Raw genomic sequence first — 22147 nt, 5'->3', positions numbered from 1 at the left:
TGATGATGTACCCTAGGAAGTAGATCGTTGGGCGGTGGAACTCGCACTTTGAGAGGTTGAAGTAGAGCCGGTGTGAACGAAGTACCTTTAGGACGGCCCGCACGTGTCTCAGGTGTTCCTCCAGGTTCAGTGAGTAGATCAGGATATCATCTATGTAAACCATGACTAACCTCTGGAGGTAGGGCCGGAGTACCTCGTTCATGAACCCCTGGAAGACTGCTGGAGCGATGGAGAGGCCATACGGCATGACCTGGTACTCATAGTGTCCCGAGGGGCGTGATGAAGATGGTTTTCCACTCGTCTCCTTTCCTTATGCGCACCAGGTTATATGCGCTCCGGAGATCGAGCTTGGTGAAAATCCTCGCCTCCCTCAGGTCCTCCAGAGCAGCGGGTACGAGAGGGAGGGGGGGATAGTCGATACAGGGACGAAGACCTCCATCCTTTTTCCCCACGAAGAAGCTTGACGCAGCCAGGGAGGATGAGTGCTTGATGAATCCCTGGCAGAGAGCTTGCTGCATGTACTCCTCCATCGCTCGGTGTTCTGGAGCGGACAGCGGGTACACACGGCCCTTGGGCAGCTTAGCGGCGGGAAGCAGGTCAATGCAGCAGTCCCAAGGTCGATGAGGGGGGAGACGGGTGGCAGCTTGAGCACTGAAAACGTTCTTAAAGGCCTGGTACTCCTTAGGAATTTCTACCTGTGTTGTGGTCGTGGCCTCCTCCACCTGGGTGTCTCCTATCACGGCCCTCGGGACCCGCATCGGAAGCTGTGTAAGACAGTGCTCCTTACAGTAGGGACTCCACTCTAGGACGTCACAGGGATCCCAGGAACATCTTGGTGCGTGTCTTTGTAGCCAGGGTCTCCCCAGGATCACGCTGACCATTAAACTCTCCAGGACCAGAAACCGAATCTCCTCTCGATGGAATAGCCCCACTTGTAGTGTCACTACCGGCGTGCAGTACTTCACCCAGCCCCTACCCAACGGGCGTCCTTGGATGGTCTGCACCCCTAGGTCCCGAGAGCCCCTCTCTCTGGGGAGGCGAAGGCGGTCAAGGCAGGCCTGAGAGATAAAGTTTCCTGCTGAGCCGGAGTCGATTAGGGCATGTACAGAGATAGAGAGAGCGGGGGTTAGGAGAGTCACGGATAGCTTGGATAAGGGTGAGATGTCGGTGGGGAACTCAACGGTACTTACCGCAGCTCAGTGACGGAGTGTCCCGGTGACCCGCAGTATACGCATCTTCCAGCGACCAGGCGGCGGTTTCTCCTTCTCCCGGACAGTCTCGGTGAGCCCAACTGCATTTGCTCGACTTCCGGAGCAGCTGATGCACCTTGCAGAGCTCACGGTGGAGGAGGAGTTGGGTGACATGCTGCCAGACGCTGGGAGAGCCCGATGGATTTTTTTATGAAGCTCTCCAACCCCACTGTGTCCTCATACACCGCCATTGCCCGTTTAATCTCAGGATTTAAACCCAGCCGATAGACACTGAGCAGCGCTGATTCGTTCTAGCCACTAGATGCCACCAGAGTGCGGAAATGGAGGCTATAGTTCGTGATGCTCTCATTCCCCTGACGTAAGCTGAGCAGCTGGTCGGCTGTGGTAAGGATCCTGGAAGAGGCGCAAAAAACTTCTAGGAAGTGCGCGGCAAACTGAGCGTAGGAGTGTGTGGCTGGGCTGGCGGCATCCCACAGCGCCTGCGCCCAAGCCAGCACTCTCCCGGCGAGGAGGGAGATGAAAAAAGCCACCTTTGAGCGTTCGGTAGGGAATCGCTGTGGTTGCATCTCAATATGTAAATTCACCTGGAGCAAAAAAAACGTGGCTTTCGGAAGCTTCTCCGGAAAAGGCAGCTGGGAGTACCATGGGATTGCCGGTGGAAGCGGGGGGGGGTTTGCCAAGCCGCCACGGAAGAGAAAGCTGCCCGGAGCACGGTCATGAGATCCCGAACCGAATCGGATGCCATGCTGGGTGGCTGATCCATCGCAAGGTGAGAGCCGAGTAAATCCTCTCTCTCGTGGTGTACTTTTCTTTCGGTCCGTTATTCTGTTAGGCGGCAGTGATAGAGGCGGAAGCCGAAAGCACCAGCAAACAGAGTTTAATAACTGATTCGCAGAGTTACACAAAGAGTCCACACTGAAACAATAACGGACGCTGGAGTGAAGTGAGAGAAGTGCTTATATAGGTGTGTGTAACATGAGACAGGTGTGCGAAATCAGTATGATGGCGATAGGCTCCGTGCGGGGGGGGGCGCACGGGAGAAGAAGCAGGGTGCTCCCTGACACTAGTATTTAGTGCAAACAAGACAATAAGACAGTAAAAATAGTGAAATTGCAGCACCAACCAATACTGTAGATGTGTGATCTTAATTACAGTGGTTCCATTCTGTTCCAATGAAATGTGATCTAAAGTGCAAATGAAACATCTATGGAATAATAAATACTCTACATGTAAAAGATTTTTGCAGTACGTTTCATTAAATTTGTCCATTGCCAGGTGGACACCAAGGAATTTAGAATTCTTTACAATCTTCCTTGTGGAACTATGATCCCAAACAGGAAATGATTGCTCCATGTCCTTATGAAGTCAACATCCATCCCTTTTGTTTCATCCAAATTCAGGAACAGGATGTTGGCTTAATAACAGTTGGTTAACCTCTCCATTTCCTGGTGACAGTTTTATTGTATTTGTTATTTGCCATTTGGACACCAAGGAATTTGATGTTCTTGACAATCTTTCTGGAGGAGCCATTGATTCCCATCACTTTTGTTTTATCCACATTTAGGAACATGTTGTTGGTCTTACAACCAATTGATTAATCTCTGCATTTCCTGTCAGTAATTGGACAGTTTAATTAAATTTGTACTTTACCAGGTGGACACCAAGGAATTCGATGTTCTTGACAATCTTCCTGGAGGAGCCATGGATCCCATCCATGTCTTCATGAGGATACAAATATTTATCCACATTCGGAAATACCTCTTTTCATGCTTGTATGCCGTCATCTTTCTTGCTGATAAGATAAGCCAAGGTCGTGTCAGTGAATTTGATGTAATTCAACCTATGCATTTTTCCACCATTGTACTGTAAGTCAGTAATGTGAAGAGAACACAGTCCTGGGAGGCCTTCGTGCTCAGTATGGTGGTGATGGATGTGTTATTCCTGATCCAGACTGACTAAGGTATCTCAGCCAGTCCAGGATTTACTTGCAGACGGAGGTGTTCAGGCCCAACAGGCTCAGCTTCCCAAATAGATGCTTGAGCCAGAAAGCTCTTTTCAGGGCCATTGCTGATGAAAAGTATGTGCGAGTCAGAGTTCGATTTTTGGTGTGCTGTGTTTGAAAGATAGTCTTACTAGCAAGATGTAATCAATTAAACTTATACAAAGATGTGTATTTAATGTATGTAACACTGATGTAAAAGATCTTAATCACTTTTAATACTCGGAGTAACTTTTGACATGTTATTTTATGGACCTGTTATGGAAGTCACTAAAAGCAAAAAGAGAACAGCATCAACAACAAAAATTTCTCCATTCACTATACAAATGGAATAAAATTAAGTAATAAATATGACCTAAAAAAAAAAGGAACTATAATCAATGGACAGTTTGAGCATATTAACAGCTGCATTCTCATTCATTAATAATTTTTTTTTAATAATCCCAGTAGTGGCAGCTTCCTGTAGCTTTGATTTTACCTCGCAAACGTCTGAGCATAAGTCCAATAACTTATCCATCGAGTTGCCACTTATTCACCATGCAAAGGTGTTGGTTTTCTCATCTGTACACATTTTCATAGATGTTCTGGAACATTTGTGGGGTTTTTTGGCAAGCTTGTGTAATAGTTTTATTTTTTGAAGTGCAGTGACTTTCCTTTGTGCAGTGGCTTCATTGCATTAACACCATAGTTCTGTGTTTTTCGAAGCATAAAATTCTAATACCTTTTAATATTTCTTCACCCCTTTCAGGATTGCCTGTTGTGGCTCTTGGTGATTGAATTGGCAGCACGCTGCAGCAATTACAGAACTATCTATAAATGTCGATCAAGGATTAAAATAAAACTCGCAGTAACTTTTACCAAATGCAGAATTATTTGGCAAGATATCTTTTATTTAATGCGACTGGTTAAACACCATCAATACATTTCAAATCAATCATAGTAGTCTATATTTGCGGAAAAGGTAATTTACAGTTAACTAGTCATATTATAATATTGTATTACATTTTTAGTTTTTACAAGTTTTGAGGTTTGTTACATCTCAGAAATATCAGACAATATTGATAGACATGAGATCAGGATAATCTGTATGTGTGCATGCCAAAAAGCAGCTGAAATGTAGGCCTCCTCCTTGGCGTTCCTCTTTTCCTCCTTCTCAGTGGCTCCATCCTCAGCATTCTCCTACCGATATACCCCATGTCCCTCCTCTGCACATATCCAAACCATCTCAATCTCGCCTCCCTCACCTCCTCTCCAAAACGTCCTACATGCGCTATCCCTCTAATAAACTTATTTTTAATCCTGTCCACCATCGTCACTCCCAATAAAAATCTCAGCATTGTCATTCAACTTTTTTTTTTTACTGACCATCTTTTAATTCCAGATTTCAGCACAGTCATTTTAAGGTTTTAATAATAATAGTTTGGAAATTGCTTTTCCCAATGCCACTCATTTTAAGCAATCACCTTTGGCCAATTAAAAAAACAAAAAAAACCCACAAACGTATTTTCCAGGACATTGTCAAGATGTACAAAACTACACACTACTTTATTTAGAATTAAAAGAATTGTAGAAACACATTAATCGAAGCAATAAATGTAAATCATATTGGCTTATTTAAAAAACAGTAAATAAAATTGTGTTCATTTTTGGGCAGGCAGTTCATGTTGCAATGGTAACTGAGCAAAGCTTAAAGGACCATTTGATGAAATAAACCAGGACCCCCCTCCCTCCCAAAAAAAATATTAAAAATAAAAAAATAAATAAGTACAAACACACACGCTGTACACAAGTACAATTTTATGAAAATTAGACAGGTTTATTTAAACAGTTTTGTGCATGCAACATGAAGTCTTATGAACGTCATCACAGCAAGCACCACACTTGAGTTCAGTTTCTAGGGGTCATATCATAATTACATATGGAAAAATACATTGATAGATATGGTGAAAAATGACAAATTACTGTGTATGTGTTGCTGCTACTTTGCTTCTTGAATCTTTTTGGCACTTTGCTTTTCTTTAGCCTGATGGAAAAAAAAAAGAAATAAAAGTCACTTAGGGTGCAAACTGTAAATGAAAGACAAAATGACAGGAAAAATGTATGCATCCATTCGAAACAACTGTAATAATGCATACATTCAAAAAGCTTTTACAGATTTTTTTTTTTTTAGAAACAGATATTCTAGTATGAAGGATCAGGCAACATATCCTGTATCAAACGCTAATGATAATACATTTAATAAACGTACCTTTTCAACCAATGGCATCAACTGCTGATATTCAGCAAGTGTCTTCAGTAATTCCATGATGAAAGGTAGGTAGTTGTGCTTTCTTCTAATGTTTTCAATCTATAATAATGACAGAAATAAAAAAATAATAATAATAAGATGTTGGGTCCAAGCACAGTTATTCACATTAATAGGGTGATGTTTCCATTTTGTGGTGAATCAGAATATTGTGCATCATAATGTATACATCAGAGGTAGCAAACTTTTTCATTTAAAGGTCCTAAGATGCAAAAATTTAAACATACCTTATACTTTTTTAATTTCTGGTTCTCCTCCTCAATCAGGAGCTGGTACTTGGCGATCTCTGATTGAATGGAACTCAGGAGATTAGCACTTTGGTCCGTGTCCATTGGTTCTTCCTGTGATCACAATGACAATGTAGCTTAAAATTGTATATGTATGTGTGTGTATGTATGTGTATATATGTATCAGCCGAATTCCTACCTCAGTTAGGTGAGTCTGCAGCTCAGCAATTTTACGCTCATAAATCATCTTGCGATCAGATACAATCGCCATTAAGTTGAAACGAATTTCTCCCTCACTGTATCTGGGTAACAAAGGTACAAGCAAAAATTAGCACACGTCCCCACTTTTATAAAAACATAGACTTATAATTTAAGTACAAGACGTACTTTTGTATTCTTTTCTCAATTACTGGCCGAACTGCACTGATCCAATCATCTTGGTTGCAAGTGCCTGAATGAAAGAAAATGAACACACTTTGAAACTCACTGTTATCGGACACTGTTACTCACTGGACCAGACATTCAATTCAATTCTTCTTTTGTATAGCACTTTTAATAATGGACATTGTCCAAAATTTGAGAGAAACCTTGAGAGACACCAGACACGAAAGGGAACCCATTCTCATCTGGGTGACACTGAATGTCCTTTCATTAATGTTAGATCATTTATCAACTGTTCCCTGATGGACCCCTGAAGGCAAAATGGTTAATGGCATTTGCTGCCCTAAGCCATTGGAGCAGTTTATAGTCATTACAATTTATATTAATGTTTATTCATCAAAAATTTACAGAAATAAAGGGAGGTCTGATTGGACTGCACTGCACTCGAAATTAAATAAATAAATAAATAAATAAATAAATAAATAAATAAATAAATAAAAAGTGGGAAATCTCAGGAGCTTGAGAGTCTAAATCGTGATGTTGCACCCATTTAAGGCCTGCTGTATGGATGAGAGTGGTGATATCCTCTCTTTCCCAAATCAGTAGTGAGCTACTAGCCGATATCTGATAGTTAATGTATGCCAGAACACTTTCCTTTGACAGTCCTTTGAAAGAGCATGAGCTGCACAATTGTCTCGAAGAATAAAATATTGTTAAGCATTTGAAATATCGAATAAAACAAGATACTAAATCTGAATAAGAAATAATTAAATGGTAGTGTATATAGGAAATAGGGTTACACCCCAATGGCCAACTATTTCTGTCCATTTTATACATTCCAAACTTATAGGGTTTTCTTTATTGTCTGGATGGTCACCCAGACAAGGATGGGTTCCCTTCCGAACCCATTTCCTCTTAAGGTTTCTTCCACCATCTCAGGAAGTTTTTTTTCTCTTTCCACATGTTGCCACTGGTTTGATAATTAGATAAAAACGTACAGGCCCAAATTTATGGCGATTTATGTTTGTAATCTATTTCATTCTGTAAAGCTGCTTTGATGCAATGTCTGTTGTTAAAAGTGTGTTTCATTTTGATTGTAAAACCAAATGCTGCTGTCAGAGCAATTTGTTTCATCTTCTTTGAATTAACCTTGGAGAAACATTGCTATCTAGGGTTAATTAGGGTGTCTTTGTTTGTCACTTGGCAACCATCTCCAGTGCACTGAACAGGAAGTGGCTTGTTCAATTTAAAAGATTTAAATTAATTACAGAAAGTAATCTAACCATAAGCAATTTTTTTTTTATTTTTTTTTTTATAATGATACAACTGCCCATTATTTTGCAAGCATGTGTCTTAAACATGATGTACTTTTGAACGATCTATCAGCGCAAACCTGCGATTATGATCCCTGTCCCAAAATCTGATTTACCTCTGGAACTGTTAAATAACACTTTCATAATCACTCTGGGGAACACTTTTCTTTTTGAGTGTTGCTTAAAAAAAAAGCCCTTACCCAGAATATCTCGTAAATTTGTAATGACCCTTTTCAAGCTCCCGACCTAAAATCTACTTTAAACCTTTGGTCTCAAACGAAGAATGAAATTCACTTGCACAAAGCTAAGAACATAAACAACATTTATGTTCTTAAAACATCACTTATTGCCTGTGCTATTTTTTTTACAGTTAATTTGCTGTCAAACTTGGAATTGACATGCATTCCATCCAGATACACGCTTTGTATAGCTAATATAGTGTAGACAAAGGAATCTGCAATAGGCCCACTCAAAATCAGATTTGACCAAAGCTAACTTTGAGAGATAAACGCTGTTAAGCGCAACAGTTAAGAAAATAAAGCAAGCAAGAAAGAAAACAGATAGGGGAAGGAAGAAAGGAATGAAAGAAGGAAATATCCTGAAAGAATAAAGACGGATGGGATGGAAGGTTTAATGAATGGAACAAGGATACAGAGATGCGTCTTTACCGAGGTCGATAGGTCCTTCACGAAGTCCGTCTAATTCATACAGTCGACCGTTCACAGGCACATAGCTGACAAAATGAAATGCATCTTCATCTTTCGCTGATGACTTTGCATCAAATTCAAACATCTGCTGCCTGAAAGGAAATTGAAATGATTCATATTTGAGAAATAACAATAATAAAAAATTTATTACAAATTACTGTTATACTGCATCAGCGAGGTCTCTCTCAGGTAATGGGTTAAAATCAGACAAGATGTGCTGTTCATGCTATTTTTAACAAGCACAATAAAATGGCCAATGTTGAGGAAGGAAACATAAAGCAGCAGATGGAAGACACATCATGCTTTTTTCCCCTACCAGTGGTAGCCTTCAGCAAAGAACTTGCAAAATTCTATTTAATTCATTTTTATTTGTATAGCGCTTTTTACAATGTAAATTGTCTCAAAGCAGCTTTACACAAAAATGTGGTGATAAAAATGAATTAGATGCTCTTTATAAGTGTAAGTCTGTGCGTCCAGTGGGACTCGGGTACACCCATCTACTTTCCGGAGAAATCTAGCCAGAAGTAGTCTTCATGGAAGAATTGTGGCCAAAAAGCCATAATTCCTATGTGGAAACAAGGCTGAAAGCCTTAACTATGCACAAAATAACATAGGAAATTCGAATTTATTTAATTAAAATGTCAAATATTTGGATACAAATGGATATAAAGATTTGTAACAGGAGGCAAGTTGTTTGTCAAAGGGCTGGAGAACAATACAAAAATAGATGTCTGCATGCAAAAGTGAAGCATGGTGGAGGTTTCTTGCATGTTCGAGGCTGCATTTCTGCAACTGGAGTGGACGATTTGGTCAAGAATAATACAGGCAGATGCTCAAATGTATTCTGCAGCAATACAGCAACCCCAAACATACCGGACATGCCATTAAGAAATATCCAAAGTCCTGAAATTGATCATTTGCCCAGATCATTGAGTCTATCTGGGATAACATGAATAGACAGAAGCATTTGAGGCAGCCCATATCCACAAAAACGATCTGTGGCTGGTTCTTCAAGGTGTTTGGAACAACCAACCCACTGCGTTCCTTTATAAACAGTGTGCGAGTGTATACCTAAAGGAATTGGTACTGTTTTGCAGGCAAAGGTTGGTCACGCCAAATATTGATTTTAGATTTATCTTTGGTACATTTACTTCCCATTTTGTTCATCCATAAAATAAAGACGATTAGCACTTCTTTTTAAAAGCATTCTTTTTCACCCTCCTAAAACCTTTGCACAGTACTGTGTTTTTAGGAGACATTTATATAATATTTATAAAAGGAGTCCCCAGTGTCAGTGCTTTGGATTAGTCATGGTTCTTTGGGGCAAATGTTCAGGAGAGAAGAGTGTAAGCTTTCTGGTTTCTCTGCGACAGGCTGTATTTCATATCTTAGATAGAGATAGAAAAAATATGATCGTAGATAAACATGACTTGCACACACTAAGGATGACCTTGTCTCATCCATAAACCAATTTATTGCATGTTCAATTTAATTGCATGTTTATTTGCTCTTTGAGGTAAGTGATACAGTGAGGTTGCTAACTCACTGTGATACACTGCTAACTCTAAGTGATACAGTGAGGTTGCTAACTCACTGTTTTTAGGGTTAGGTTCTAAAAACATATCCCAGGTTTAGAACATCTCACGAAGCACTGTTCAATCAATCATCCGAAAATGGAAAAGAAGAATCTACACAAATGATCATGGTGGGTGGTTACAACTTGGATTATGGTGTAACTAAGTAAATTGAGGTGATTTACCTGGCAAAGCTGTTGTGAACTTGTCGAATCACTTCTGAGTTACTGAGTGCAAGGCCTTTCATCTTGCAAAGAACAGGACAAAAACAGAAAAAACAAACAACAATGTATTTAGACGAAAACTATCCATTTTCAAGAGATTACTATTTAACCACCCCCCCAAAGAGAACCTACCTTATTATTCAGCACATATTCCACAGCCTTGTTTCAAAACTATGCCTATATAAGACAAAACACGACCCTTGCAGCACCCTTGTATATGTCTGACAACGGTATGTCTCAAGTCACACAAATCTCTGCAGTCATTTTTTTCTCTATACCGAGTAGATTACTCAGTAACTCACGTTTCACTATGTAAAGCCTGGAAATGCTGTTTTAAAGAAGCACAAGAGGACAGAGAAATACAATTTGTGTCTTTGTCCACGTAACATCAATATATTAGCGGAAGCTAGTATACCAGTATATTTGCAAGACCCTTAACCCTCCACTGCTAATCAGTCTCATCGGGTCTAAATTGTAATTTGCCAAGGATAAATTATTAATATAATATTTTATATATATTTATAAATAAAATAAATATAACTGTGTCGCTCTGAATATCAGAGAGGTCTGGATATACTGAAGATATACAATATAATAGTGGCTATCAATAGACTTTTTGAACGTCCATGTGTCAAAGGAAATTGGAAATAAAGATGATCACACTTACTGCAGCATCAAAGCTGTGTGAGAACTCCCGGAACTCGGTCAGGGTTTCACCGAGGTGCATGTCAGGATGGGAGCAGTTCAATAGCACACTGACTATCGCTTGGGTCGCGCAAGCATTGTTGATTACCTAAAACCTCAAGAATATGAAGCTGGATCAATTCCCTGGCACAAGCATAAACCATACGCTATACATGAGCAGCTCTATATATTACAGTGCATTGCAAAATTTTTCATACCCCTTGAATATTTCCACATTTTTAAATGTATTTTATTCGGATTTTATGAGATGGACCAACACAAAGTATCGCATTATTGTGAAGTGAAAGGAAAATTATACAGGCTGTTAAAGTTTTTTTTACAAATCTAAAAAGTGTGGCGTGCATATGTATTCGGCCCCTTTTACTCCGATACCCCTAAATAAAATCCATTGCAATCAACTGCCTTCCGAAGTCACCTAATTATAGTAATTAGAGTCTACCTGTGTGCACATAAATCCCAGTTTAATTACAGCTGTTCTGTGAAGGCCTCAGAGCTTTGTTAGAGAACATTGGTGAGACTAAAGAACACACCAGACAAGTCAGGGATAAAGTTGTGGAGAAGTTTAAAGCAGGGTTAGGTTCTAAAAACATATCCCAGGTTTAGAACATCTCACGAAGCACTGTTCAATCAATCATCCGAAAATGGAAAAAGTATGGCACAACTGCTAACCTACCAAGACAAGGCTGTCCACCTAAACTGACAGACCGGGCAAAAAGAGCATTGATCGAAGGCCCATGGTAACTCTGGAGGAGCTGCAGAGAGCCACAGTTTAGGTGGGAGAGTGTCCACAGGACAACTATTATGCGTGCACTCCACCAAACTGGCTATTATGTAAGAGTGGCAAGAAGAAAGCCATTGTTGACAAAAAAGAATAAAAAGTCCCGTTTGCAGTTTGCCACAAGCCATGTAGGGGACACAGCAAACATGTGGAAGAAGGTGCTGTGGGACCAAAATGAATTGCACTTTTTGGCCTACACGCAAAACGCTATGTGTGGCGGAAACCTAACACTGAACATCAGCCGGAACACACCATCCCCACTGTGAAACATGGTGGTGGCAGCATCATGCTGTGCGGATGCTTTTCTCCAGCAGGGACAGGGAAGCTGGTCAAAAATGATGGGAAGATGGATGGAACTAAATACAGGGCAATCCTGGAAGAAAACCTATTAGAGGCTGCAAAAGACTTGAGACTGGGGCAAATGTTCACCAGAACAACGACCCTAAACATCGTTTTACATCAGATCAAAGCAAATTCATGTGTTAGAATGGCCCAGTCAAAGTCCAGACCCAAATCCTATTGAGAATATTTGGCAAGACTTGAAAATTGCTGTTCACAGAAATTCTCCATCCAATCTGATACAACTGGAGCTGTTTCGCAAAGAAGAATGGGCAACAAATGATAGTCTCTAGATGTGAAAAGGTGGTAAAAACATACCCAAAAGGATTTGCAGCAAAAGGTGTTTCAACTAAGTATTGACTCAGGGGGGGCTGAATACTCATGCACGCCCACACTTTTCAGATTTGTATTTGTAAAAAAAAACTAACACCATGTATCTTTTTGCTTCTACTTCACAATTATGCGATACTTTGTGTTGGTCCGTCACATAAAAGCTAGATAAATAAACATATAAATAAAAATAAAAATAAATAATAAATAAATCTAGAAACAATACAACGTACACCATAGTAAGTACATACATATGAGCATGATTTAGCTTCAAGCCAAACTACAGAATAATGCTTTTAAATAAAATGAATACACACTTTCTAACCACTCAGAATGAACTAGCTTGGGGTTATAAACGTATGCAATAATATACCTGCTTGGCAAAAAAGATTTGATCGAGTCTTGAGTCCTGTACAATGGAGCCAGCTGGTTCCTCACCAGGTTGCCATTTAAAGAGAAATATTAAGCCATGAACTGGTCTGGAATACAAAACAAAGAGGTAATGTTCATTAAAATCACACTGTGCTAGATTTGCTTAAACCTGAATAGAAACAATGTGAAGTCCCGGGGGGACAAACCTCTTATCAAAGTAACACTATTGTGAGTATGGACAAGCTTGACTGTGCTGAATGAACGTTTCTTTGTTGACAACTGCAGGACAGAAAGCAGTTTTTAATTACTTCCTAATTAGCATTGGTATTACAATGCCAGTTTTGTAATCCTTTTTATAATAGTTTTCTCGTGAAACTATTTCAGTGGCGTAAATATAGCAAGATTTAATACATACACATGCATGCATACATATATACATACATTTCATTAATATTTTATTTGCTGATTATTTTATTATATAAAATAAAAACATCTATGGATATACACTACTGTTTAAAAGCTGAAACACCTTCATTTTTGCAGTTTTTATTTAGATTTATGAATTGTAATGTGTCGAGGTACTTAGAAAATAAAAAGTCAAAGGACATACAAAAGAATTCATGGAATTGTTGCGTTAAACACATTTTTTTCTACATTTTTAACTCGTCAAAGTAGCCACCTTTTGCAGACATAATAGCTGAATCCATCCAGCAAATCAGATTTAAATATTCAGGAAGACCATGGTATAAATAGAAGTAATATATGTGATAACTTACTTGAGGTTTTGGAAGTTCTCTGGCTCCATGCTCCATATTTCTTCAACTTGTGCTCCTTTGCAACCTGGATTTATTGGGGAAAAAACTCTTTAATCTGAAGCTTAATTCAGGATGGATTATGACACATTATGGCACACAAAGTAGTAGAGAAAGAGAACCAAGTGTATTTTAATGGGTAGCCTGTGGTAAAAATAATAGATTGTTCAAAAATTACCCCCTTCTTCCTTTTTTTTTTTTTTTTTACAATCAGTGTTCTGAAAATATATATATTATACACAAACACACACAATGTATACATGTACAGTACAGACCAAAAGTTTGGACACACCTTCTCATTCAAAGAGTTTTCTTTATTTCCATGACTATGAAAATTGTAGTCACACTGAAGGCATCAAGGGCTATTTGACCAAGAAGGAGAGTGATGGGGTGCGGCGCCAGATGATCTGGACTCCACAGTCACCGGACCTGAACCCAATCGAGATGGTTTAGGGGTGAGCTGGATGGCAGAGTGAAGGCAAAAGGGCCAACAAGTGCCAAGCATCTCTCGGGGAACTCCTTCAAGACTGTTGGAAGTCCATTTCAGGTGACTACCTCTTGAAGCTCATCAAGAGAATGCCAAGAGTGTGCAAAGCAGTAATCAAAGCAAAAGGTGACTTTGAAGAACCTAGAATATGACATTTTTCAGTTGTTTCACACTTTTTGTTATGTATATAATTCCATATATAATTCCACATGTGTTAATTCATAGTTTTGATGCCTTCAGTGTGAATCTACAATTTTCATAGTCATGAAAATAAAGAAAACTCTTTGAATGAGAAGGTGTGTCCAAACTTTTGGTCTGTACTGTGTGTTTATATATTTATTTATTTTTATAGGAGACCCCTATTTTAACATTAAACATTTTTAATGCCCCTCTACAGTTGCATGCGTTTATAATGCAACTGAATTGTTTGCAGAATGCAAACAATTAGCTGCGACTTACAAATACTTCTAAGGAATTTTCACAACAAAAGGTTCCACTTTTGAACGAATAAAAACCGCCCATTTTAATGTCCTTGGAAATACTAAACAAATCTATCCATTGCACTTAGCTGTTACCTTAAAAACGACATGCAAGGGTTCAAAAGGACAGACTTTCTTTTCAGGCTCTGCTTTTTACCTGATAAACAAACAGGAGCAAACTAAAATCTATTAACATGAATATCAGAATTAATATTTTATTTATTTGATTATTTATCATGTTATAAATTCAATAATTGTATTTTTTTTTTTTATCAAGAGTGCACTTGGCGACCCCTCGAAAATCTTTAGAAAATCCTAGTGGTGGTCGCGACCCACGTTTGTGAACCAGTCTATATAAACTTTCTTTTCTGCTTCTCCCGTTAGGGGTCGCCACAGCGGATCCTCCGCACGTTTGATTCGGCACATGTTTTACGCTGGATGCCCTTCCTAACGCAACCCTCCCCAATTTATCCGGGCTTGGGACCGGCACTAAGAGTGGCTGGGGATGGTTCCCTGACCGGGAATCGAACCCGGGTCGCAGCGGTGGGAGCGCTGCATCTTAACCACTAGACCACCAGGGGACCGTGAACCAGTCTATATAACTGTTCTAATTATTTCATCTTACTTAAAAAAACGTTTTCTTTCCTTCCATCATTCATTCGTTCACTTCCACAATATGTAGAATTGTCATAATGTTTCCCTTTTGAATTAACAATTCTTGAAGCTGGACGCTAAAGAATCCATAGCATTAGCATTAGCCGCTAGCCACTTCCTTTTTTTTAGCTCTTTTACGCATGCGAAAAACAAATCTTATTTCCACTAAGGAGTGAGTAGCCACAGCGACACTACGCTAACTAGTTTATTTTATATACCTCGAGCATTGTTGTGTAGGATTTTACGTTTAAAATCATTTTTAAAAATGTGTTTAAAGTGCGAGACGGATATTAAATCAAACTTGCGGTCCGCCGCTTAATTCGTTCCTGAGGGAATTTAGATTTTAAACGTTCCGCACGTAAAAGGGATTGCATTCGGTACACATGTGCACTGTACCGAAATTTCGGTACTAATGGGTGTACCGTCAATGGGTGTCGTTTTTCCCTTCCCCTCAGATTCTGGTCCGTTAATGAGTGAATGGACAATGAATCCGCACACGCGTGGACCAGATCTGGAAGCATCATCGGGCAGGGTTGATGCAAATCAGGTAACAACCAGTCCCGCCCAACATGAGCCAACCAGAAGAAATATATGAAAGTCTAACAGTCACAACCCCCTAACAAAACAACAAAACTGCAATAATAAGCTAAGATTTTAAAACGAAGCAAAACAGGCCACTAATTCAGCAGCATCTCCATTTGGATGAGGATTTAGCGGTTATGCTAGTAGAAATGGAAATGATTAGCGGAATCACTTAACACACCGCCATTTATTAGCTGATTTCCCTGCATTGTAATACAAAGAAATACCTTTTCTGCATCCTGTACTAATCAGTATACTGAAGTCTGAATTTCTTTCTCTCTGTTTTAAACCAAAAGCAGCTCAGGGCTTACCAAAGCCTTTTATCAGTTCTGTGAAGACTCCGGGGTCACTTTCCATGAGACACCACTCTCCAGCACTTCCGGCCATTTTTTCTATTTGATGTATGCAAAAGAAAAAAGACGATTTCGTGCAATAAATAAGAGAACGATCATGCAGATCTAATTAAAATATTCCAAAACTGCCAAGCATTCGCTTAGGAACCCCGCTAGCGTCTTCTTCTTTTGTGGAGAGCAAAACGGCGAAAAGTGCTTTATCACCATCTGGTGGATGGGAGTATAGGTATCTGGAGTTTGGACCAGAAATAATAATGACCATCGATCAGGCATAACATTATGACCACCTGTCTAATATTGTGTTGCTGCCAAAACACTCCTGACCTGTCGAGCATCAACAGCATTAATGTCTTCACCAATTTGAGTTAAAGGAGCTCGTCTGTTGAATCGGACCACACGCGCCAGCCTTCGCTCCCCACGTGCATCGATGAACGATGGCCGCCCGTGACCCAGAACCACTTCCTTGAACCACTTTTGAGAGATACTAACCAATGCAGACTGGGAACACATCACAAGAGCTGCAGTTTTGAAAATACTCCAACCCAGTCTTCTAGCCATTACTATTTGGCCCTTGTCAGACTCACTCAAATCCTTACGTTTGCCCATTTTTCCTGTTTTTAACACATCATCTTTGAGGACAAAATTTTCACTTGTTGCCTAATATATCCCACCCACTAACAGGTGGCATGATGAAGAGATAATCAGTGTTATTCACTTACCGGTCACAATGTTATAATGTCATAATGTTGTGTCTGATCAGTGCATATCTAGAATGTATAATGTATTTCTTTAAAATGAGTTTCTATCGTGTTGTACATGTACGTTATAAAAAGAAGAAAGAATCACTATTGTCATGCAGATTTTTTATTATGCTGTGAACATGCATGTTACCTTTGGGATGCATCATTTCGACAACACCGTATATAAACCGTTTCCTTGCACATTTTGGATAAATCTTATGCAACTGAACATCTTGACTTCATGTTGTTTAAACCCACTAAACATCCCTACCAGTTAAAATGATTCAAGTGTTATTTAAGCAGCACAGATTACACTTCTCAATAAGTGGCAAAAGTTTGCCCTGTTCATGAAGCTGTCGGGTATCGGAGCTTCCTCCGATGCACTGTCCATTGATAAAGACTCTTGGGACCTGAAACAACCCAAACCACAATTTCAAAGCCAACATAGATATAAAAGCACTGGGTGATTTGCTTTATGTTCCATTGTTCTGTAATGCACTGCAACTAGCCTTAAGTTAGTGAGACTGCTGTGATTCATAAAGCAAAATGGAAAATTTCTTACCGTTCTGGCACCGGATATTTGTTCTAAAACGTCTTGAATCTGTTGTCCGTTATTATGTTCGTCCAGTTCAATCACCCTATATGTGGCTCCGATTTGGTTAAACACATTCTTGGCCATTTTGCAATAAGGGCATGTCGTCTTGGAGAATATAACAATGCAGTTATGAGACACCGTTTCCTGAATGAGATAAGAATGTGATGTATAAAATGCAGAAAAAGATACGCAAATTTTATTAATGTTCGATTAGCGCAGCGCACAAACCTTTGCCGCAACACAAATGTATTCAGGACATTTTTTTAATCACTGAACATTTGTTTTACCGGTGTCTCAAAACGAGCACCAAAACTCGCCATGATGCACACATACGGCAATTAAAACCCTCCGTGTGGAAACATAGCAAAAGTTCAGTTTGATGTGCTGATAATTTAACGCCATTTAAAACACCACAATTACTTTAAAACATTGATAAGAATATTTTGTCTACATGCTCTATGTTGGGTTTGGTTTCATTTACATTTACTATTGCGGAATTTAACAGACGCCCGTGTCCAGAGCGACGTACAAAAGTGCTTTGAGTCTCTAGCAAGGGAAAAATTACCACTAGTACAATAGATTACCAACTTAAGATAAATCAGACTACAATTTTTGATTTCAATCATCGCTTAAAGATCTGTTCAGACATCTAGGGGAAGTTTATTCCACCACCTCGGTGCCAGAACAGAGAAGAGACTCAAAGAGCCTTGATGTTTCCCTAATAATAAACACTACATTTGCTTAAAGCATCCTTATTTGTCCATGCGCATGTTGATTAGAGTATTAAAAACTTAAGCATTTATTTAAGGTACATTTAGAACAGATAAAAATGTGCAATTAAGCAATTAAGTTGTGATTATTCATGAGTCGACTCATGACAATAATGCCATTAAGTGCGATAGAATATTTGAATCAATTGACAGCCCTAATATATTTTATATATATATATATATATATATATATATATATATATATATATATATATATATATATATATATATATATATCTCAGAAATGGTAAGATTCACCTATTCGCATCAGTGCATTGGCATTAAAGATCTATCTATCTATCTATCTATCTATCTATCTATCTATCTATCTATCTATCTATCTATCTATCTATCTATCTATCTATCTATCTATCTATCCATCCATCCATCCATCCATCCATCCATCCATCCATCCATCCATCCATCCATCCATCCATCCATCCATCTATCTATCTATTTGAAAAAGTGTACGTTGGATTCAAGTTGGCATTTGTATCACAGGGCATCGTTTTTATTAACATATTTGCATGGGGGAAAAAAAATGATTTATCTATATAGAATTATTAGGAGATGCGCTATACTTTTATTATTTAAAAAGTGACTGTGAAATGTAGATTGATTTCTCTTGATTCTCAAGCGCCTTCTAAGCACCACTCCCGCTACGTGAATACGACGTATCACAACACAATCTTTCAGTCAGCTGTCCTCATAGCGTGTGTATGATAATGATTGTTTTTTGAATTTCAGTGTTGTAAATGACAAAGGTCCCCTGGTGGTCTAGTGGTTAAGATCCAGCGCTCTCACCGCTGCGACCCGGGTTCGATTCCCGGTCAGGGAACCATCCCCAGCCACTCTCAGTGCCGGTCCCAAGCCCGGATAAATTGGGGAGGGTTGCGTTAGGAAGGGCATCCAGCGTAAAACATATGCCAAATCAAACGTGCGGAGGATCCGCTGTGGCGACCCCTAACGGGAGAAGCCGAAAGAAACTAGTGTTGTAAATGACAACCTGGGAGGAACCAGACTCAAAAAGGGGAACCCATCCTCATTTGGGTGAAATCAAGAATGTGATTATAGTATTTTAAACAATACAGAACACTGGAGAGTGAGAACTAACATGAGCACTGGAGCGTAAGATTATAAGTAATGTTCTTTCTGCAGTCTTTTACAGCCATTTGTGTTTTTACAATAGGCATTGTCCCAATGCAGGTTTTCAGAGATCAGTAGGTTACAAATATATCTTTTACATTTATAAAGTAGTCTTTCCCTAATAATCGAGGTGACCGTGGCGAGGAAAAACTCCCCGAGATGTCATGAGGAACAAACCATGAGAGGAACCAGACACGAAACAAAACTGGCCCTCATCCGGATGGCACCGTATGTTCATTCATTACAGTTCCATCATTGTTAAGGTTTATTGTTCGTGATGGTTAATGCAAGATGTGATCCTAAACCATTGTAGCAGACTGTTGATATTAATTACAGTCCAAACCCATCCTTATAGTCAATGTAGACAAATAATCAGCATCTCCTGATATCAGAAATGAGATGTCAACAAGAAAAGCGAAGCTTACCTGAATAAATTGAGAACACGCCTGGTCTGAAACCCTTCCAGAAATAGTGGATGTGGAATTCCCCATCCTGGACCTGTAACACAGATAAGATTAGGATTAGTTCAAAGAGGCACAAGGTTGAAACCAGTTTTATGAAGCGAGATGGAATTGGACCTTGCTGGAAGAGAGAAGCATGCAGTAAAGAAAAAGGACAGAAACATTGTAAAAAGAATCATCTGGCTAATCATCTGGCTGTTCATTTGGACCATGTTTTCTTGCAGTGGTTGAATAAGATGCAGAAGAGTGAAGAGGATTTTCTACAGCTCATCTGATTATAAGGAGAGATTAGCGTTAAAGGATCCCTGCGATCTGAGATCGTTATTGGCCATTTCATGATCTTTCACCAGTTATATACAATTAATAACACTGTAAGACAAAAAAGACCCTAATAAACTGTGATACACTATTAAACAGACGTTATGATCAATTCCGTTATACATCGATAATGACCTTTGAATCAAGTTGTAAACATTTCCAGACTTGTACACAACTGAAAATCTCAATAGCATAATGTAAGTAAGTATTTATTTTTTTTTATTTCGATTTCAATTTTGACAGATCACACGAAGCATGCAGACATCGCCATCATCCGCCCCCCTCGCATGCCTTTAATGTGACATTTACTTACTTCCGGTTCAACGGAAGCGGAAGTTGTTTTTTTTTAATACAGACACGCCTGTTTTTATATATATATATATATATATATATATATATATATATATATATATATATATATATATATATATATATATATATATATAATTACTTTGGCAATGTACATACCATAAGAAATGAGTAGAATTTCAGTACAGAAAACCGTAGTTTTTCTGCTTGTTTATGGTTTAACGTGTCCTCTGATGCCACAAGAAGGCGGGGTTAAAGACGTACGGCACCAGATTTAGCCAAAGAAAGTAAAGAATGCGGTGACGTGTATCTTTAACTCAGCCTCTTTCTGACGTCAGTGGACACTTCAACCAATAAACAAGCAGAGAAACTACTAGGCTACGCTACTACAGAACTGTATACTGTACAGTACATGTACTTAAATCAAATTCAAATTAAATAAAAATTTTACAATACTAAAATAAAATTTCACACACAGAGTATGACATATAGTGGAATGTTTTTTTTGACTGTCCAACTTGTAAAAAATAGAGAAATACAATATAACATAAAACATAAAAGAGTAAGGTAATGTAAAACTTAATAAAAGAACTATAAAAGTATATTAAAATATAATCTATGTATGATTAAAAATATGCGTTTTATATATATATATATATATATATATATATATATATATATATATATATATATATATATATATATATACATTTTTAATCATACATAGATTATCCTTTAATACACTTTATATTTTAATATACTTTTATACTTTTTATTTACTTTCTTTTATTTACTTTTACGTTACCTCACTCTTTTATTTTTTATCTATCTATCTATCTATCTATCTATCTATCTATCTATCTATCTATCTATCTATCTATCTATCTATCTATCTATCTATCTATCTATCTATATATATATATATATATATATAAACACTAGCAAAAAAAGTAGATATATGTATATTAACATACATAAATTAACAGAAGGGATGGATAGATATACAGTGAGGAAAATAAGTAAAAGTGGGTATTTTCTGTGTAAAGCTGCTTTAAGACAAGGTTCATTGTTAAAAGCACTATACAAAAAAATGAATTGCATTGAATTGAAGCCCCTACCCAAAAGATGACGTAAATGCAAAACAAAACAAGAAATCATTATCCACTTAAACAAAGTGATGCCCTCCTGTATTCCATCCTAATGACCTCACAAAGTCCATACCAATTGTTTCAAAAGGAACCATGATTAATGGAAGAGGGCTCAATGGTTAATGTGGTGGCTGGCAGGTTCACCAGCTGACCTATGCAAAATGTTGCACATCACGTATGATCATCATTGAAATGCCCAGCCAAAAGAGAGTTTATTGTTTTACTTACCTTGCTCAGTCATGGGATTATGATGAGTCACATGGACCATGAGTTCAGTACCAATAACTGGGTATTCTCTTCCATGGTTTGTGTGTCCTTTTTTTTAAATGATTGATATAAAAAAAAATTTATAACTAAAAAGTATTACTTAATATAAGTCCAAATCTAATGCCCATTAGCTTTTATTTGATGGGTGGCTCATGCCCCATGGTTTGGTCCAATGACCACTCTGCTACAAGAGGAAATTCCTAAAGGGAATCCCCACAAAAGGTGGATTGAGCTTGATTTTGAACCACATTCCACACAATGCCTTAATACTGCAAGACGGAATCAGCTTTCTGAAAATGCCCAGGTTTTCTGCCACACCACCAAAGCTGCCCAGGCTTTGACCCAGTCCTGAAAGGCATGGAAGGTTCTGAGCTGGGGGAAAAGCATGGTGGGCATTTAGAAAAATTATTTTGGGTGTCTATTGGGGGTTTGATGTGTGTGACTTAGAACTCCTTCCACCATAGGTTCCTGAGAGCTGGTGCCAGGAGAGGGAAAGGAAATAAAGAGGCTATTCCTTTCAGAAGTGTAATTGCTCCAGCACCACCAACTTTTTGTGGTAGC

At 38.6% G+C, this 22147-nt stretch overlaps 2 protein-coding genes and 1 long non-coding RNA gene across 5 annotated transcripts; 1 reads left to right on the top strand and 2 right to left on the bottom strand.

Annotated features, from left to right (window-relative positions):
* Positions 1-5005: 5005 nt before the first annotated feature.
* uchl5 (ubiquitin carboxyl-terminal hydrolase L5) lies at positions 5006-16042 on the bottom strand. The gene is made up of 11 exons (XM_083558205.1): positions 15791-16042; positions 13242-13305; positions 12467-12572; positions 10609-10734; positions 9903-9964; positions 8105-8235; positions 6130-6193; positions 5942-6044; positions 5743-5856; positions 5459-5557; positions 5006-5233 (listed from the first exon to the last, which is right to left on the bottom strand). The coding sequence occupies exons 1-11, from the start codon at positions 15864-15866 to the stop codon at positions 5189-5191; spliced, it is 990 nt and encodes a 329-aa protein (XP_083414331.1). The 5' UTR covers positions 15867-16042; the 3' UTR covers positions 5006-5188.
* Positions 14843-16562, top strand: LOC310735472. The gene is made up of 3 exons (XR_014536309.1): positions 14843-15069; positions 15353-15444; positions 16204-16562. It is a non-coding gene; the product is annotated as an uncharacterized lncRNA (long non-coding RNA).
* A 118-nt stretch (positions 16563-16680) lies between these two features.
* glrx2 (glutaredoxin 2) lies at positions 16681-20429 on the bottom strand. Of its 3 annotated transcripts, none has more exons than XM_083558224.1 (4): positions 20331-20429; positions 19509-19581; positions 17135-17311; positions 16681-16982 (listed from the first exon to the last, which is right to left on the bottom strand). In XM_083558224.1, exons 2-4 carry the CDS (start codon positions 19572-19574, stop codon positions 16857-16859), a joined length of 369 nt encoding a protein of 122 aa, XP_083414350.1. In that variant the 5' UTR covers positions 19575-19581; positions 20331-20429; the 3' UTR covers positions 16681-16856. The 3 variants fall into 3 exon arrangements, with proteins under 3 accessions (XP_083414350.1, XP_083414349.1, XP_083414348.1); XM_083558223.1 differs by lacking the exon at positions 20331-20429 and adding an exon at positions 19998-20165; XM_083558222.1 differs by lacking the exon at positions 20331-20429 and adding an exon at positions 19662-19932.
* Positions 20430-22147: the final 1718 nt, after the last annotated feature.

This window comes from Silurus aristotelis (genome assembly GCF_946808225.1).
Source record: "Silurus aristotelis genome assembly, chromosome: 13".
NCBI lineage: Eukaryota > Metazoa > Chordata > Actinopteri > Siluriformes > Siluridae > Silurus > Silurus aristotelis.
The sequence above is the reverse complement of the archived record's forward strand: the minus strand, read 5'-3'. Positions and strand labels throughout refer to the sequence as shown.

Bases quoted from the DNA above. Each gene is read 5' to 3' on its own strand.
- uchl5 (XM_083558205.1), bottom strand. From the start codon at position 15,866: ATGGCCGGAAGTGCTGGAGAGTGGTGTCTCATGGAAAGTGACCCCGGA. The intron at 12,573-13,241 runs GTAAGTTATCAC...TTTGTATTCCAG, and splicing joins GAGAACTTCCAAAACCTCAA to ACCAGTTCATGGCTTAATAT. The intron at 5,857-5,941 runs GTAGGAATTCGG...TTGTGATCACAG, and splicing joins TGCAGACTCACCTAACTGAG to GAAGAACCAATGGACACGGA.
- glrx2 (XM_083558222.1), bottom strand. From the start codon at position 19,756: ATGGTCCAAATGAACAGCCAGATGATTAGCCAGATGATTCTTTTTACA. The intron at 19,582-19,661 runs GTCCAATTCCAT...TCTGTGTTACAG, and splicing joins TGCTTCTCTCTTCCAGCAAG to GTCCAGGATGGGGAATTCCA. The intron at 16,983-17,134 runs GTAAGAAATTTT...GGGTTGTTTCAG, and splicing joins AAATATCCGGTGCCAGAACG to GTCCCAAGAGTCTTTATCAA.